This window comes from Cupressus sempervirens, chromosome 8, assembly GCF_028749045.1.
Source record: "Cupressus sempervirens isolate cs-2001-9-10 chromosome 8, ASM2874904v1, whole genome shotgun sequence".
Classification (NCBI taxonomy): Eukaryota; Viridiplantae; Streptophyta; class Pinopsida; order Cupressales; family Cupressaceae; genus Cupressus; species Cupressus sempervirens.
The window spans coordinates 612,822,018-612,838,421 of NC_143125.1; the positions used below are offsets into that span (position 1 = coordinate 612,822,018).

The 16,404-nt window shown below is 36.4% G+C and overlaps 1 protein-coding gene across 2 annotated transcripts in view; it reads right to left on the reverse strand.

Moving 5' to 3' along the window:
- Nucleotides 1-248: 248 nt before the first annotated feature.
- The window catches only part of LOC149543915 (uncharacterized), a 354,620-nt gene continuing 338,464 nt past the window's right edge, over nt 249-16,404 (reverse strand). For both annotated transcript variants that reach the window (XM_089798562.1, XM_089798563.1), the window contains 7 exons: nt 11,569-12,023; nt 2,564-2,656; nt 2,306-2,470; nt 1,971-2,085; nt 1,651-1,764; nt 1,348-1,456; nt 249-1,256 (listed from right to left, as the gene is read on the reverse strand). In XM_089798562.1, coding sequence (XP_089654688.1) covers nt 866-1,256; nt 1,348-1,456; nt 1,651-1,764; nt 1,971-2,085; nt 2,306-2,470; nt 2,564-2,656; nt 11,569-12,023 — 1,442 coding nt within the window. In that variant the 3' untranslated portion in view covers nt 249-865. The remainder of the gene's footprint in view (nt 1,257-1,347; nt 1,457-1,650; nt 1,765-1,970; nt 2,086-2,305; nt 2,471-2,563; nt 2,657-11,568; nt 12,024-16,404) is intronic.

Here is a 16,404-nt window from a genome sequence, read left to right on the forward strand (position 1 = left end):
CACACCCGAATCAGGATCTGGATCAGATCCGAATCCGAATCTGAATCCAGCCCATTTCAGGCAAATCCGGTAACTAAGGGTGATGGTTATTATAAATCCCTCTCAATTAGCATCAGAAAAATGTTAAATGATTTCAAATTTTATGTTAAATCAGCTGATTTTTTGTCATCCATGTAAAAGTATAATTAGTAATTTAACAGGAAATAAGTAAACATAAACTATTAAACATGAAATAATTCTGAAACTGCTTTTTCTGCAAAGTTGCAAAGTGATATTTTATGATTATAGTTTTGTCTAAAGTTGAATTAAAACGAAACAAGTTCATTTGAACTCATTGGTCTGAGAATCATGATCCAGCCCCAAATAGAATAACGGAAGGCAATAAGATCCGTACTGCTGTACAAACTTGTTTTCTGAATCAATATGCAAAATCTTGTTAAGAATTTTTTCCAATTTACAGAACCGATGCTGTCCAGTTGCACCGGATTATTCTTCCTTTTTGGCTCCCTATCAGGCAGTATTTGTAGGATTAGCACTATCCAGATTATCAAAGTCACACTGCTTTTCACCCTGCAGAAGAGATCTCTTGATAAAGTGGCCTCGCTCCAAATGATTGCATCTAGTTATCAACAACCATAGTTGAACAACTGCACAATTATATACTGACTTGAAGAGTTCATAATATCATGTTACTTTTCAGTCAATGATACAAGTCGTCAAGGGAGCTTGTATTGCTTCAGAAATCAAGAAAGAAAATGCCATGAAGCTAATCAGTTACAACTCTTTAAAACCTAACGTGTGAGCTATAACAGGATTTTGGGTACAAATTTCCCCATCCTTCAAATGAAAAAGGAATGATGCTTGCTTAAGTGTGATCACTACCTTCACTTGCATGAATAATTCTACGGAAAACTTGCTGAAGTGTTGGTTGGCTTACAACATATTCTTGGATTCCAAGAGTATGGCGCTTCATTTCCAATTCATGTAAAAGCATGGCTAATTCAGACAAGTTTCTTATTTGGATTTGAAATCTTTTTTGCCTCCTTTGTCCCATTACAGGGCTGCAACTATTGCCTTCATGGGTTGTCTCATTTTTTGAGAGTGGGAATAAAGTAGAAACAAAATTATTGATAGCTTCCATCTTGTCTGTTTCACCCATGACTATCAGAGAATATGCAGATCCATATCGTCGTTTCAGCTCTTGTGGTGCAGCAAGGCATTTGAGCTGGCCCTTGACAATTATACCAACTCTTTTCCTGAATTTAAAAAAATTTGGAACACACTTAAATTTAATTATTCATTGTCATAACATTAATTGGAGAAGCTTAATGCATCCAGGATTCCTACCCAAGTGCTTCAGCCTCTTCAGATGATTGAGTACAAATTAGGGTTGCATGGGAACTAGATTGAGCTGCAATGTATGTCCATATCTTCCGCTTGCTGGCTGTGTCAAGTCCTATGCAGAAATTTTACAATTAAAAAAAAAGAATTATCCGCAAGTTCAGGATGAAATTTAACAAAACAGCCCTCAACTTCAGAAAGACAGCATACTAGAAACTGTGAGTACTAAATGTACTAACACTTCCTGCATACGGGCATGTTACAAGTTCCATAGAAAACTTCAGAAAAATCTGAATTTCAAACTCTTACCACAAGTTGGTTCATCCAGTAGCAAAGTATATGGATCTCCAAGCATTGCTGTAGCAATGGCTAGTTTACTATGGATAGATGGTTTACAATGTCCAAGCTGTTTGTCAGCTTCCTCTGGTTTTGTGGAGAAAAAGAAAACACATTTTTAAGAGTACGTACCAAGCTATCAAATAAGATATGCTAAACTTCATAAGAAACTAAAGAAAGTGAAAAGTGCAAGTGAAGACTAGAAAATGGGCTCAAGATTGGTCCAAACCTAAAAGACTACAGGGGTTAGATAACCTAGAAATATAAATATTGCTTATCATTATTTAGTTCACCTGTTAAATTCAATGCATTGAGGATTGCTTCAACTGGTATGTTGTGATTTGCTAGGCCCTTCAATGAAGCAAATAGTTTCAGGTGTTCTCGTAGTGTCAATGCTGGGTATACCAACTACATCAAGCAGAAAATAGTTTCAGATGCCACTTTTGAGTTCTGAATAATTGTTCTTTTCATCTTACTTAAAAAGCAAGAAACTACTTTGAATGTTCTCCTGGTAAGTCAATTGAATCCACCAAACAATTGGTAGCATTTTTCAGTATCCTCATTTCAAAGGTAAAGTCTTAGCATACACAGACCAAAAGTAAACAGAATATGCAGGTTAAATACTGACCGCATGCTGAGGGCAAAAGCCAATGGCGTTTTGTTGTGCCCAGTAATTATAACGTACACTATTACCACAGACTATAGCATCACCATATGTAATTGAACATTGTCTTCCAAGGCAATTCAGCAGTGTACTCTTTCCAGCCTTTTCTCCACCAACCAGCACAATAATCTAAAAGTGCAGTGAGCTAAATCATCACTTCAAAAATACCATGTTGAAAATAGTCATATCGTTAAAAACAACCCAAATGTTCTAGCTTCATACCTCTCCCTGCTGAACAGCCAACCATATATTCTTAAGCGCCCACGTTCCTTCATTAGATCCACAGCTGCAGATTCCTGATGATGTACCAAATCTCTGCATGTTATCCAATGTCTCTGGATCAGTGCATGGTTGGAAGTGTAAGAAATGAAGAAAAAAATTCAACACAAGCACCAATTTATCAGTAATGAGTTTGACATGTTTTGGGCCAATGAAGGAACCTTTTTTTTCCTAAGTTACCAGTTCAAGTTCTGTTCCAAGTTCAGGTACAAAGGACCGGTTTGCTGATACAGCAAAATTTTGAAAAGAGGTTTGGGTTCGTTTGGGTTTGTTAGTACAAAAACATGTAACTATTATATATATACATATTTATGAAGCCTAGAATCATGATTAGAATGTCACTTAGTATCCTAAAAACATTTAAACGACAAAAACACCATAAACTTGTAATGATAGCATCATGAATCATGATCATACCATCATAGCATCATATACTTCAAGTTCAACACCAGATCTTCAAAACAGTAAAATTAAATCATAATATCAAGTTCAAGTATCATTGTTTGAAGTTCAACTAATGAATTCAAAATTTACTGATATTCTTCTTCTTCATCATCTTCTTCACTTCGCTTTTAAAGATTTTTGTCTTGGCAACATGTTTGAGTAGCCTTAGCCTCTTAGGTGGTCTTAGGCGGTAGCAATTCTTAAGTCTCCAAGCTCGAGAGTGAGTTTGGGCAATTTTTCCTTGCTGGAAAGTAATGTCTCTTGGGTGTGAGTAAATGGTTGAGCTAAGGCTGTCAGGAAAATAGAATTGAAATCAAGTGATTGGCGAGGAAATGAGTTAGGATCATTAGAAAATCCTTGTTCTAGCTTTAATTTGACCTCGAAAATCCACGACAGGTTGTGGGAGATAGTAAAGCTGAATCTTGAATGTGGCTAAGTCTGGAATATTTTGAGAACTCCCAAAATTTAGAATCTGCATTTTAACTCCTATGAAGCTGAAATCTATCTCAAAAATCGAGACAGTATTTATACAAATTTAACTTAAAAGTATAAGTAAACTTAAATGTTATATTTGTAAATATCCCCCTACCCCTAAGCTGAAAAAATGTCTAAGTTTGATATCAGATTGACCAGTTTGTGACTGCTCCACCTAGGTGTGAATTGCAAATGGATTGGGTCAAATTGGTTAGCCGAAAATCAAACTGTTCCTGGACCAGCAGTCAAACTTTACAAGGATCAGGCACTAGTTTGAACTTTGGCTGGTCCGGCAGCCAATATATGCAAACTGGACATCCTAGATTTTTTCTTTAGCTCCATCAATTAAAATCTAGAGAGGGGCATTATTAGATGCTATATTACAGGCTTGACTTTTGAACCAAAGGTTGCAAAAGAAAATCTAACATGGCAACAACTAAAGAAGTGATCAATCAATCAAGATTCAAGATAGATGCTCTGTCTGACATGAACATTGTTTACAAAGAAAAACTGTAGTCACACAACTTGAACTCTTCAAGACTTACCAAACTGGAAATAATGGTTAACTTGGCACACATAAAATACCAATGGACAATACAACAAAAACTCAAGCCATCCAAATTAGCTTCAAATTTCCATGCTTTGATCACAATTGCATAAATGACCTGAAACTTGACAAACAGTTGATGCTGTTTGTTTATCAATAGAACCAAGTCAATACAGGAGTATTTGACATTTCAAGAATAGTATTGGAAATGTCAATGAAACAAATATCGTATCAGGCTCTGTCTGCCTCTACTGTTTCCCTGTTGAGAAATAAAAACAATGTACATACTGATGCACATCCTATACTATTAGCAAGATATATTATTATCAAATGTTTTCCATATTTTGGAAGTTAAATGCATATTCCAACTTAACACATCAATTTCACATAAACATAAGGTCTGCACTTCTGATAACATTAAATGTAGAGGCTAAAAACACCTAGACAGTATCGTATATAAGAAATAAATCAGTATTTAAATTATTGACTCTAGAAAATATATTTCAGAACAACTTTAAAAAAAGTAAATATTACTGGAAGTCTGACAATGATTTTAAAAAATGTTAATAAGTCCCTACAAGCAAATCTTAAGATTGGAGTGGTCACTGAATATTGCTTCAAATTTAGTGGAAAATAATTGCAAAATATAGAAGAAAAAATGATCGGGAAAACCATATCAAACTTGAATCCACTTCTTTAAGAATAAATTCAACAGAGTTATACAAGTTCTATATTGCTCCCTTCTGTGAAGTAGACGAAAGTACCCCTTCTAGCCCTTTTACTTCCAATATGCTTATTTAGGATTCTGTTAGAGATAATTTAATTAATTACTAACTAGATAATGCTGTCCAATAAAGAACTTTTCTGGACGAATTTATTTTAATTAATTTGAAATGGTGACTTGTGTGATTTAGAAGGACAAATGTTGTAAATTCATTTTATAAAGGTGCTTTATCAATTTATTCGATGCTCGGAATTTAAGAACAGTAAATTCTGAAATGTTCGACAGGGAAAATACAAAAGGTGAACTGGAAGTTCATTTGCATATGCTTGATTCTATTTTCTTTGTAGCAGCTTGAAGCTTTCAATGAGAGCAAACCTATGATGAAAACCCTAAGGGAATTTGTTTCAGTGGTGGGACATCTACACTGGCTGATTTGGAGGTGGAATTGCACAGGTTTCATATAGATGCTGAATGGTTGAAGATTAAATAATTTATTGGAGGTTTGTAGGCAAATTATAAATTATTAATTCTCTCCAAATTACAGTTGAAAGGTGTATACAAAGTTTTGCACTTTCAGCACTATCCATAAGAGAATATCAAAATGAGAATGTGACACTAAAGGGAAAAACATTTATATTATTGTTTTCTGGCTGGGCGTGAGAGCATTCTCCTGAATTGGGACATGAGACTTTTTTTTTTCAGGTTGCTAACATTAACTACCAGGTGTTGCAACTATGGGGCTGATTTGTGGCACTTGACAGTGTTTTGGTTGGTCACCATTGTTCATGGCTGAAGCAGAATTAGAGTAGTTAAATCATTTAGTCAGCATGTCCTATTGCTGGTGCTGGCTTTGGGAGTCGATAACAAGCCATATGGTGTGATGTTGGGGTTTGAAATGATCTTGTGCCCTGAGAGTCGAGTAACCTGCTTAAAACTACATACTGAAGGTTGACACGTTTATTCCAAATAGGTCAGGAAAACAAAATAAGACATTCTGTACTTTGTTTCTAAAACCAGCAAATTAAAATATTCAAACTCCTCAATTTCTAGACATATGGCATGTATGGAAAACTGTTTGATGCAATGTTTCCATTATAACAATGAATGTTGAATGAGTTTCAGTGATGAGAATAAGTTCTGGACTTTCCAACAAAACCTTCCTAGTAAAAAGAATTTCCATAGGCGTAGCAATGTTTGACAAAATGTCTATGAAGCATTATGAGAAATGTACAAATCTTGGCGAAGATAAGATAAGATGATGATATTAATGTCCAACAAAAGACCAAAAAGAGGTCTATGGGACTGAAAGGATTACAACAGTGAGGCTAACAACGGCAGGAGCACACAAAGGTGTCCGAACAAAAATTAATACAGCTAAGAAATAGAAACAAACAATAGAGACAGGGAAAGCGCTAGGAGTCTTTCTTGGGCGAGAAGAAACCTGTCACCGAATGATACATATGTCGAAGAGTAGAAGCCCTACACTGTCTCTGGCCTCTCACAGATGAGTGTCATTGGTGCAAATAGTCTGAACGGGATTTGACACATTTGGAAAGCCCGTTAGACCGAATAGAGTTGGAAGGCCTTTCCACACCACGCAAAGGGGATAGTAGTGTAAAAAAGGTAGTAATGAGCTGAGTAGATGAGCGGTGGTGAGGAAGCAGTGTCTGGATCGTGCTATCACAGACAATGGTGGCCTCACGAAGATAAAGTGCAAGACATCTCTGATCATAGTAGCTGAAAAAGTCATGGAGAGAGAAGCACTCCCTGAACAGACTAAAGAATCTTCCTCTAATCTCATAGCAAATAGGACATCAGAAGAGGAAATGAGCCTCATTCTCCACCTCCCCTAAAGTACAGAGCATATAGATCTGCTCCCCACTATCAATATGATGATTAATCTGAGACCAAAGACGGTGAGAACCAACTCTTAAAGAACTTAATGAGATCCACGGGGCATGAGACCACCGCTGTGAAAGATAGCTAGGACAGGCAATAATACCATCAGAAATCTCCAAAAAGTGCTCCGCATAAAAAGACATAAGTAGACATAACCCGCCAGGAGGGTTAACCTAGGTAGTAGTAATGTAACGTCTATAGATATCAAGAAGAACATGCTCATTTAACTCCTATTGAGAAGGGAGAAGATAAGCAGGGGCATCCAATGAGAACTGAAAAGGAGGAAGATGATCAATGTCAGTCCCAATCAAACTCAGCAAAGAAGAAACCTGTGCATACCAACAACGCACGTGTAAACAAGACTTAGCATCTGCAATAGAAACAGAAGAGCAATAAGCTAAATAGGAGTAGCGGTTTTGGTCCCTAGTAGTATCAGCAAACCCACGAAGACAATGAAAGAACCAAATCAAATAAAAAATGGCTGCGAGTCTGAAAGGATGAGCACCAAACTCAGCAAAAATGACACTGTGAGGAGTAAACCTGTGACATCTGATGATGCGCCTCAAGAACAGAGTCTAAACCCGCTCAATCGAGGCCTAGTCTGAGCTAAGAAGAGAAGGGAATTGGGACAGTATATTATTTGTTCATTAAAATGGACTTTGCAAAGTTTGTTTTTTAGAATTTATTGGGAGAAACAACGAGGCTTACATGGGTAATGAAATGTTTTAGGGAAAGGTTGCAGTAAAGAAAATCCTTGTCCATTGGATTATAGTGTAGGAACTGGTTCAGGTGTGGGTTAATGGAAATTAACAGACTGTAACAGAGAGTAAAAGTGCAGACATTGGATAAAAGTCTATTTAGAAGGTCTGCAATAGCCATATTGTTCCCCCATTAGGGTGGTTTAGAAGGCATGCCTATACTTAAGGATTACCTCTGCACTAGCTGGGCTTTTTCCGTAACAAGCACTTTATCCTGTCTCTAAATGAACTATTTCCATAACAGGAGCTTCTCCACAAAAAAGGAAGACTAACCAGGTTGCATATCTAATGATGACACAAGCACGGCTATACTCTCATGAAGGTCAAGTTGAAAAACATTTCTAACGGTAATGAAAAAACACAAGCAGTGACATTGACAAGGCATGCTGATAATGACATCAACAAAAACACTAATAAGGACATCAGTTTTGGAAAACAAGTGTCATGTGGGTTAGGAATTTTTTCATTGATTTTTCTTCTACTGGTAAACTTTCACATCTCTCTTACATCAACACAACCATTGCTTGCTTATGATGAGGTAGGTGGTAGGCATTATCTAATAGGACAGCTTTCCAATTTCAAAAGGAAACAAAGGAAAGGTAAGAATTGCCTAGTAAAAAAAAGTAGGGAAGCAGGTCAAGTCAATAGGATAGAGAACCATATTTATTGATAATCTAATACTAAGAAAAAAACAAAATTAGTCTAAAGTGGTGGACATCACGTGCATGGAAATATCAAGCAAGGAAACACCAAGTGGGATTTGAGCTAGTTATGCTTTTCCTGTAACTTTATGGAATTCTGTTATACTCTTCTTTAGATGAATTTTGAATGCTTTCAAGAAATTCCCCAATGAGAGGTCCAGTAGAGACCGAAGTGCCCAAAAACAATTTTAAATTGTAGTCGAGTTCCTAAAAATGTCACATTTGGACATTGTTAACAATCACTCAAAGCAATTGTAGTTTTTACACATTATTGGTACTGTAATGCTTTGGTAGTTCGTAGACTTCTAATACAGATATCTTAAATACATCTATCTTAAGAAATACCAGGAGATATCAATTAGAGCTATTTTATTTACCTTATTAAGTTATTTAATATACTTTATATTTACTACATACAAAGACATAAGTTTTATTGTATCTAGACTGTTAAATAAATTCAATTATTTGCATTTAATTTTTTATTTAAATTTTAAAATTCTTGTCTTAAGGCAAAAAATAGATATTTTCTTTTATGTTTATACAAGGCGTCTCTTTATTTTCATGTGGTTTATTTTGGAAATATCATGTTCATAACTAATATTAGTATTTTGACATGTCAATAGTTGTCAAATTTGAAAGAAAGAGTTTTTGTTAACACATTTATGCCACTACACACCAACCCTTTCCGCCATTGTAGAAAGCTTCTTGGCAGTATTGATGCAATTATAGTTTGCTTTACAAGTTGGCAAAAGACATCATTATATTAAGGGAGCAATTGACAACCTATCAAGAATGCAGCTAACATAAAATAAATGTCATCTATCATTAATATTAAGTTTATCAGAATTTGGTATATCTGATCTCTCTCTCTCTATATGCATTTAATGATATATGGTTAGTTGCTGGTGGGAGATCACCTTAGGACATGAGAGAGAGAGTAAACAATACTCTAAGGTGAAAAAATTGTCTACATAATGATCTTATCAGCAAAGCTATGAACACCATCTCTAAGTATATAGATTCTTGTCAGATCATGGATTTGGGTAAAGTGGTTGAACCAAGTAGCTGTCACTATCCTTCCCAGAACGTAAAATGTTCAAGATGACCTTTCATATGATGAAATGAAATTTATTCACGTTACTTTTAAGTGGTGAAATGATTTTCAAACACTTGATAGGACAAATGCCATATATACCATCAACGATCACAAAACTTACTTTACTGCAGCTTATTTTATTACTGTAATCCTCAGGAAGAAATCTGAATCTTTCGGATGTCTTAATTCAGTCTGATCAGAATCAGATACAAACAAATTTTTAGTAAGTATTTTTTCTTTTACTACAATAAAATTATAGTTTTAGAGGTAAATTTATGGGATCTCTTTGGACCCTCCCACAGAAAGCTAGAAATAGTTATGCAAAACCCTTAGGAAGTGATAGATGAAGAGAACTTCTAACAAAAGCTGCCCTGTTAAAATTTCCAGATTTTTTGATATGACTACAGAACCATTCTGATTTGTTTTCGAGAGATTCCCTATAACAGAGAAATCAGAGCAGGAAACACAGACTGCAGTAAAAGTTTTTGGCACAGCATCTAAAAGATGGAAGCTGGAGCTAAAACCCAGTGAAACTACTGAAGCAACGTTCTATACATGCAGCATATAGAAAAATAAAATTTGAAGTTCAATGTTTGTAAGTACATGTGCGCGTGTTTGAGTGTTAGTGTTGCGCATCTGTGCATGCAAGCATTTTTGTGTATGTGCACCCCAGAAGTGGGGAAAACCTCTGAGACCTCAGACCAAGTGTGCATCAGGCTAGGACAAGAACAATACATCGACATAATGCTAGGACAGCATCCAAAAAATAAAGGCATGTCTTTCAAATTCAAGTCCAGGCCTCTACTTGAGGATCGTTGAAATAGATGCTTCTCTCCTCCAAGTTTTCTCTTTTGGTAGTATGTCACTAGCCCTGTGTGTGTGTGTGTGTGCGCGTGCGCACATTCTAGTGTGGTGACTTAAGTTGAAACTCTCAAGATGCCACATTTGTGAATGACTCAGGGTGTTGAAATATTCCACCAATTATATTAAAAAACTTGAGGGTAGTCTGTTGTTCATGCACCAGCTGGACTCCTCTTTGAGAACCATTAGCTCATGTATAATCCCTGTTTGTCTCTCATCTAGCTCATCATATATGGTGATTTTCCATGCTTGTATTTTGCTTCTTGGTAGGTGAAATGCCCCTAATATCTTCATGAACAGGGTCCTCACTTTGTTATCACCAAGTGATGAATTCCTTCCTTACAATTACCTGAGCTATCATCCAGTTATATACTAATTGGTCCTTCAATTATCCTGACAATTTTATCTAGAAGCTGTCTTCTTTAGAGGCAGACTTTTGGTATTCCCTATGTCATTCTGGCTTAGGATGCTCAAAATCATATTTAGAGTATCTGCATTGATAAAGAGGTCTCTGTGTGGACCATTTTGAAACATTACCAGCATATGGAGAGTCTTGGGAAACAGGAATACCCATTGTCACAGATAGGGCAGAAGCTAAAAACTAAAGTGGGAAGGAACTCACTAATACAAGATAATGTAATGAAGATCAAGATAAAAGAAAGGTATTTGGGCTTTGCCTCTTCTTATGTCAACCACTAAATACTCATTAATGTTGAAACATAGGGACACATCCCTCACTTTTTACTTGTCCCCAGGATGCAGTGACAGGATGCCACCAACCCACCACTACTGCCAGTTTGCCAAGCATGCGTAGGCATCCCTGGATTATCCCGGGGGTGCCCAAACATGTTCAATCCCTGGGAAGATAAAATAGACATAAAAATAATAATTCTTGATTATTGTGCGAGGGTTCAAACTGTAATGACGAGTGACCCATGCCCTCTAAGCTCTATTAAACCCTCAAAAATCCTCGCATTCACTCACAACTTCATTTCATCAGCTAGGTTGAAGAAGATCTGCAAGTGAAAGAGAGGTGAGCTGTTTGGTAGAAATATGTAGGCCTGGCTGGTCAGTGTTTCTTCTTCAATGCAAAATTTGAATGTCGCTTCCAAATTGATGTTGTAATGACTGTAATTTTTTTCTTTTGCATGATTCCCGAGTAATGCCCACTTATAATGAATGCATCTTAAGAGAAAATTTCCACTGCGACGTAATTATATGCATTACATCACAAGTTTCATGGTAATGAAATAGAATATATTCAATTTTACTGATTCTAATAATAAAATTGCCATGCATACTTGCTGCATTTTATTTGAGTGAAAATGTCAATCAAACCTGATACTCTCTTATCGTTTCACATACTTTGATGAATTCTCTAGACATTTACTAGGCCCACTTTACAGTATATTATACGGTTAATTAACAAAGCAATAGTAGTTACCTTACTCATGCCACAACAAAGAATTTGGTCTCCTCCATGCTGTCCTGCACCATGTAAAGTGTGCAGATTTTCCCATGCTGCAATAGTAGATTGAACCTTTTCCTTCTCATGCTCAATGTCTTCAGCCTCTTGTTCCTCTTCAGCTACCTCAGATGACTCCCTTGATCCATGTGAATCGATATCTCTAGATTCTGGATTGAGCATGCGAGACTCCAACCGCCATAGGCAGAGCAAGAGAAGTAAAATGGATATCAAAGAACCAAGTACACTTAATAGTATAAAATTGTTCCATCTAAAAAAGTAGAGAATAGTCGATGCTGATGATGGAAGAAATCCATTCTGCCCCTTAATCTCTCTAACTGAAGAGAACACCATATGCAGGCTTGAGATGAGATTATATGCAGGATCAAAAATACTTAACAAGGTATGCCAACCAAGAGAAGATAGCTGTCCCCCTGGAACAAAGAGTACATTACTTTCAAAGATAGTGCTTACATGTTAGGAAACCCTTACCATTTTCCAATTAAGATCATTTATATATTGAATGTGTATCACCTAAAATGTAGTGCTATAGTATACTAAACTAAGCAAGCATTCAACAAAACCACGTAGATTAACACTCAGATTAGACCTACAAATGAGAAAGCTTAAAACAATAAAACTCAGTAATGCAAACCTTTGCAAGCTCAAGATAGGCCTATGCAATTATTTAATTTAAAAGAGAAAGGGGGACGCAATTAACTAAGGGGATGACATAAATTAATTAAATATTAAATACTTAATCAATATTGCCTTAAAGAGAACTAAATAAGATTACTTAATTGTATAATTAGATTTAGGTGTCTATAGTCTCAAGTACAAGGCAAAAGTTTGGCCTAGTAGCTTTTGCTAACCTCATTTATTTTAATGTCCCCTTTTTAGCATGATCATGATAGTGAATGGATTTAGCCTATTGATGTGTCCTTGCAAGCTAATACTGGTGATTAGAGTACCTTAATGAGGTTTATGACTCCATTTGGTGGGACTTACTATTTGTAGTAAGTCAATCGATGCTTCCGATGAGTTAGAGGAGTTGATATTACAATAATAGATAGTTTCTATTATCTTTGTTTAGTATCTAATGGTTATCTATTGTAATCTTTTGTAAATATTAGAATGTTTCTAATATTTAGTTTTCTGTTTCTAGAAAAGAATGTTTCTAATATTTAGTTTTTTGGTTCTAGAATAGAAAGTTTCTGTTCTTTACGATCATTTCCTAAGGAAACATTGTTCCATTCTTTTGTATATATTGACCTCTCAATCTTTGTTAATAACAAGCAAATATTTTTCAATTCCTTTGTAATATGGTATCAGAGCCAATAATCTAAAAAATTTCAAAAGTAAATATTAATAATTTCTTGGTTGAAATTATCTGCCTATTATTTTTAAAATTACTTTCATGCATATTTGCTTCCAAAACCTCTAATTTGACTAGGATTTTCTGCCAAAAAATTGTGCCATTTTGTTTGTGACTCTAGCGATCTTTTCCGGTCTGCAAACTTGTGCCCTTCTATCTGCAACTAGCGCGACTGAATCCTTTGAAAATCGAGGGTTATTCTCTGTTGTTCACGTGGAGGTCTATTGGGTGCCATTTCTCTACAACTCATGCCTAGAATTTCTGCCACTCGCATCCAAATTTCTTTGAAAATCATGCATCTTTTTTGTGGCTCGTTTTTTCCATTTTGTGAAAAAAAGTGGTCATTTTTTGCCTATTTGGAGGTGTCTAGATCTTTTACAAACCTTTGTTGGTTATTCATGCCAGAATTGTGTAGTTTTCTCTGCAAATCTGCCATTTGTCTAAGCTTTTTTGCAACTAGAACCGTTTTTGTTCAAAACCTAATTTTTTGTATCGGATCAATTTTTTTTACAAATTCCTTTCGATACCTCAACTGGGTTGTCGTCTTTTTTTTTTTGGTGCCTTGATTGTCGTCTATTGGGTGCCATTTCTCTGCAACTCACGCCTAGATTTTTCTACCACTTGCAATTTCTCTGAAAATCGCGAGTCTTTTTTGTGGCCCTTTTTTCCATTTTCTGAAAAAAAAAGTAGTTTTTTGCCTATTTGGAGGTGTCTAGGTCTTTTACAAACCTCTATTGGTTATTCATGCCCAAGTTTTGCAATTTTTTCTGTAAATCCACCATTTTACTAAGCTTTTTTGTAGCCAGAGTCATTTTTGTTCAAAACCCTAATTTTCTATATCGGATCTATTTTTTTTTTAAATTCTTTTCGAGATCTCAACTAAGTTGTTGTCAGTGTTTTTTGGGTGCCTTGAAATATATAATAACCAAAGGGAATGTCCCTTAAAGGGACATGACACTATCTAGGTCAACCCACAAAGACTCCTCATAATCAGTGCCTAGAAAGGATATTAATTTAACAACAAACATAACTAATGTTAATGTTTTTAATGCTAACTTAGAGGCACCTTAAAAAGACCGCCAATCATGCCTATTCAAAGGGCAATGTATTAATAGCCTTAACAATGGTTTTATATGCTCTAAGAGGAATGTGCAATTTGCACAATCAGACTTTATGAGAATCAAAAGTTATAGTTTTAACAAAAAAGGTCTTCATGAAGCCAACTGTTGATATAACAAGGAAGATTTGATTTATTATTATATAAGAATTGGCTTGTTGCAAATGTAATCATTCTTGGATATCTTTTGTTTGCATTTTGTGGAGAAGTTGGTCTTGAGGATTTTGAAAAAAAATCATGGTTGGACACTATGTCTTTGCTTGCATTTTGAGCCATTCCTTGTAATATCCTTGTCATAAAATAGTTTATTAATCAAATCTTTGTCAACGGGCCAGTTGATTTAAAACATCTAGGACCCATTTTAGTTTTGTTTCCGTAGTAAAGTGTAGCCATCGGTTATCTTTGTACACCCTCAAAAAGTTTTCCTGACGGGTACTTAAGCACGGCTTGTAGGTAGTCATAGGTATGCAATTTGGATTATTTTCTCTGTACTGCAAATTCCCATTGGGATTCTCTGTTGTCACCATTTTAGAAGTGAAAGATCTTCCCTATTTTGGCTCATGTAGTTTCGGTGGAATTCAACCCTCACCCTATTCCGTCTTCTCCGTCGCCTGTAATACTTTGCTAAGATTTGGCATATTGGAGCACCATCATATTGTGAATTGAAGAAATCACTGTGTTTAATTTGATCAATTCTCTGTTGTATATATTGGGTAATTCAATCTCTTTGTTTATCTTCATTCAAACTCTTTGTTGTTACACCATTCGTCCACCCTTTTCTATTTTCCCTCAATTTAGCACATCACCGTACGACCCTTACCTTCAGGCATTCCTCTCCAAGCTACCATACGACCTGCTTTGTGTACCGTATGGCCCTGCATCATTACTACCGTATGACCTATCTGCTTGTGGACTGTACAACCATGAAATATTCCTATTGTACGACACGTTGAACACATCCGTACAACCGTCAAATTGCCCTCCCACTCTACACCATACGGCTTTAGTTGATTGTACTTCATCATCACTCCTCATTGTACGGTCCCCTGCATATACTTGCCAGTTCATCTGTACAACATCCCTGTGTGGTTGTCCTTCAAGCCATACGACCACTTCCATCTACTCCCCATCGCCATTTGCTTTTGCAATAGATGGAAAATAATTAGTTGGGAACATTACAGTCGTATAAGAGATTTGCCTGTGGACAATGAATGAGAGCTTATAGCCGGAAGAGAAGAAGAACCCATTCTGTTGATAGAATGACTGCCAAACCAGAACACACAGCTGCCTAACTCGTGGCGCTACTTAGAGAATTTGCGAAGAATCAGGCATAGATCAATGATACTCAGTGACTCATGTAAGAGACTCTCAAGAAGTTGGCAGACAATAAAATATCCGGAGAACAAAATGGTCCTAGCACGGACTTGGTGTCGAGTAGAGAAAACCTTTATCAAGCACGCTCTCAACTTTCCATGCCGTCTTTTACCCCACAGATGGAGGCACCACTCGGAGGGAAGCAACCGACCTTTGAAGAAATGCAAGAACAACTAAGAAAAGACTGAAAAAATGCGAATTTGGAGGAAGATATATCCTAAAAAGGTTATGCTGATTTGAGAATGAGATATTCGGGAGGCAGAAACAAAGGATACTTTAATGATGATCTCAGGAGGAAGTTAAGTAAAGTAAATCTATCGCTATTTGATGGATTTGGAACCATATCTGCAGCATGGGTAATGGAGGCAAATACTTAGTTCCAGCTTAATCCCATGCCAGAAGAAGAAGCAATTAAATTTGCGGCCTTACACTTGGAGGGAGTTGCGCATGAATGGTGGCATCACGGCACCATCACACTAGGGCATGATCAAATAAATACCTATGTGGAATTCATTGAGAGATTGATAGATCGATTTGACGGTAAAGATCTCGAACTCAATTTCAAAGATTTGGCACAACTGAGGCAAACTAGATCGGTAGACTAGTACATTGTGGAATTCCAAAAACTCTTTGTTTTGGTCATAGACATTTCTGAAAGAAGACGGATAGTGCTTTTATGGACAGACTCACAGAACCACTAAAAGGTGGGGGAAAAGGGTTCAATCCTGCCACCCTGTTAGAGGCCATTAAGAAGGCACGAAGTATGGCATCATTGATGGTGTCATCCTCTTGGGTTTACTCACACTCCAAACTGCCGATATTTCCACGGGACAAAGATAATAAACCTTCGCCTAGGAAGCTGTTGTTGGACAAAGCTACTAGATAGGAGCTTTGAAGGAAGAAACTATGTTTCAACTGCAAGGGACCATGGGAACCTGGGCACAAGTAC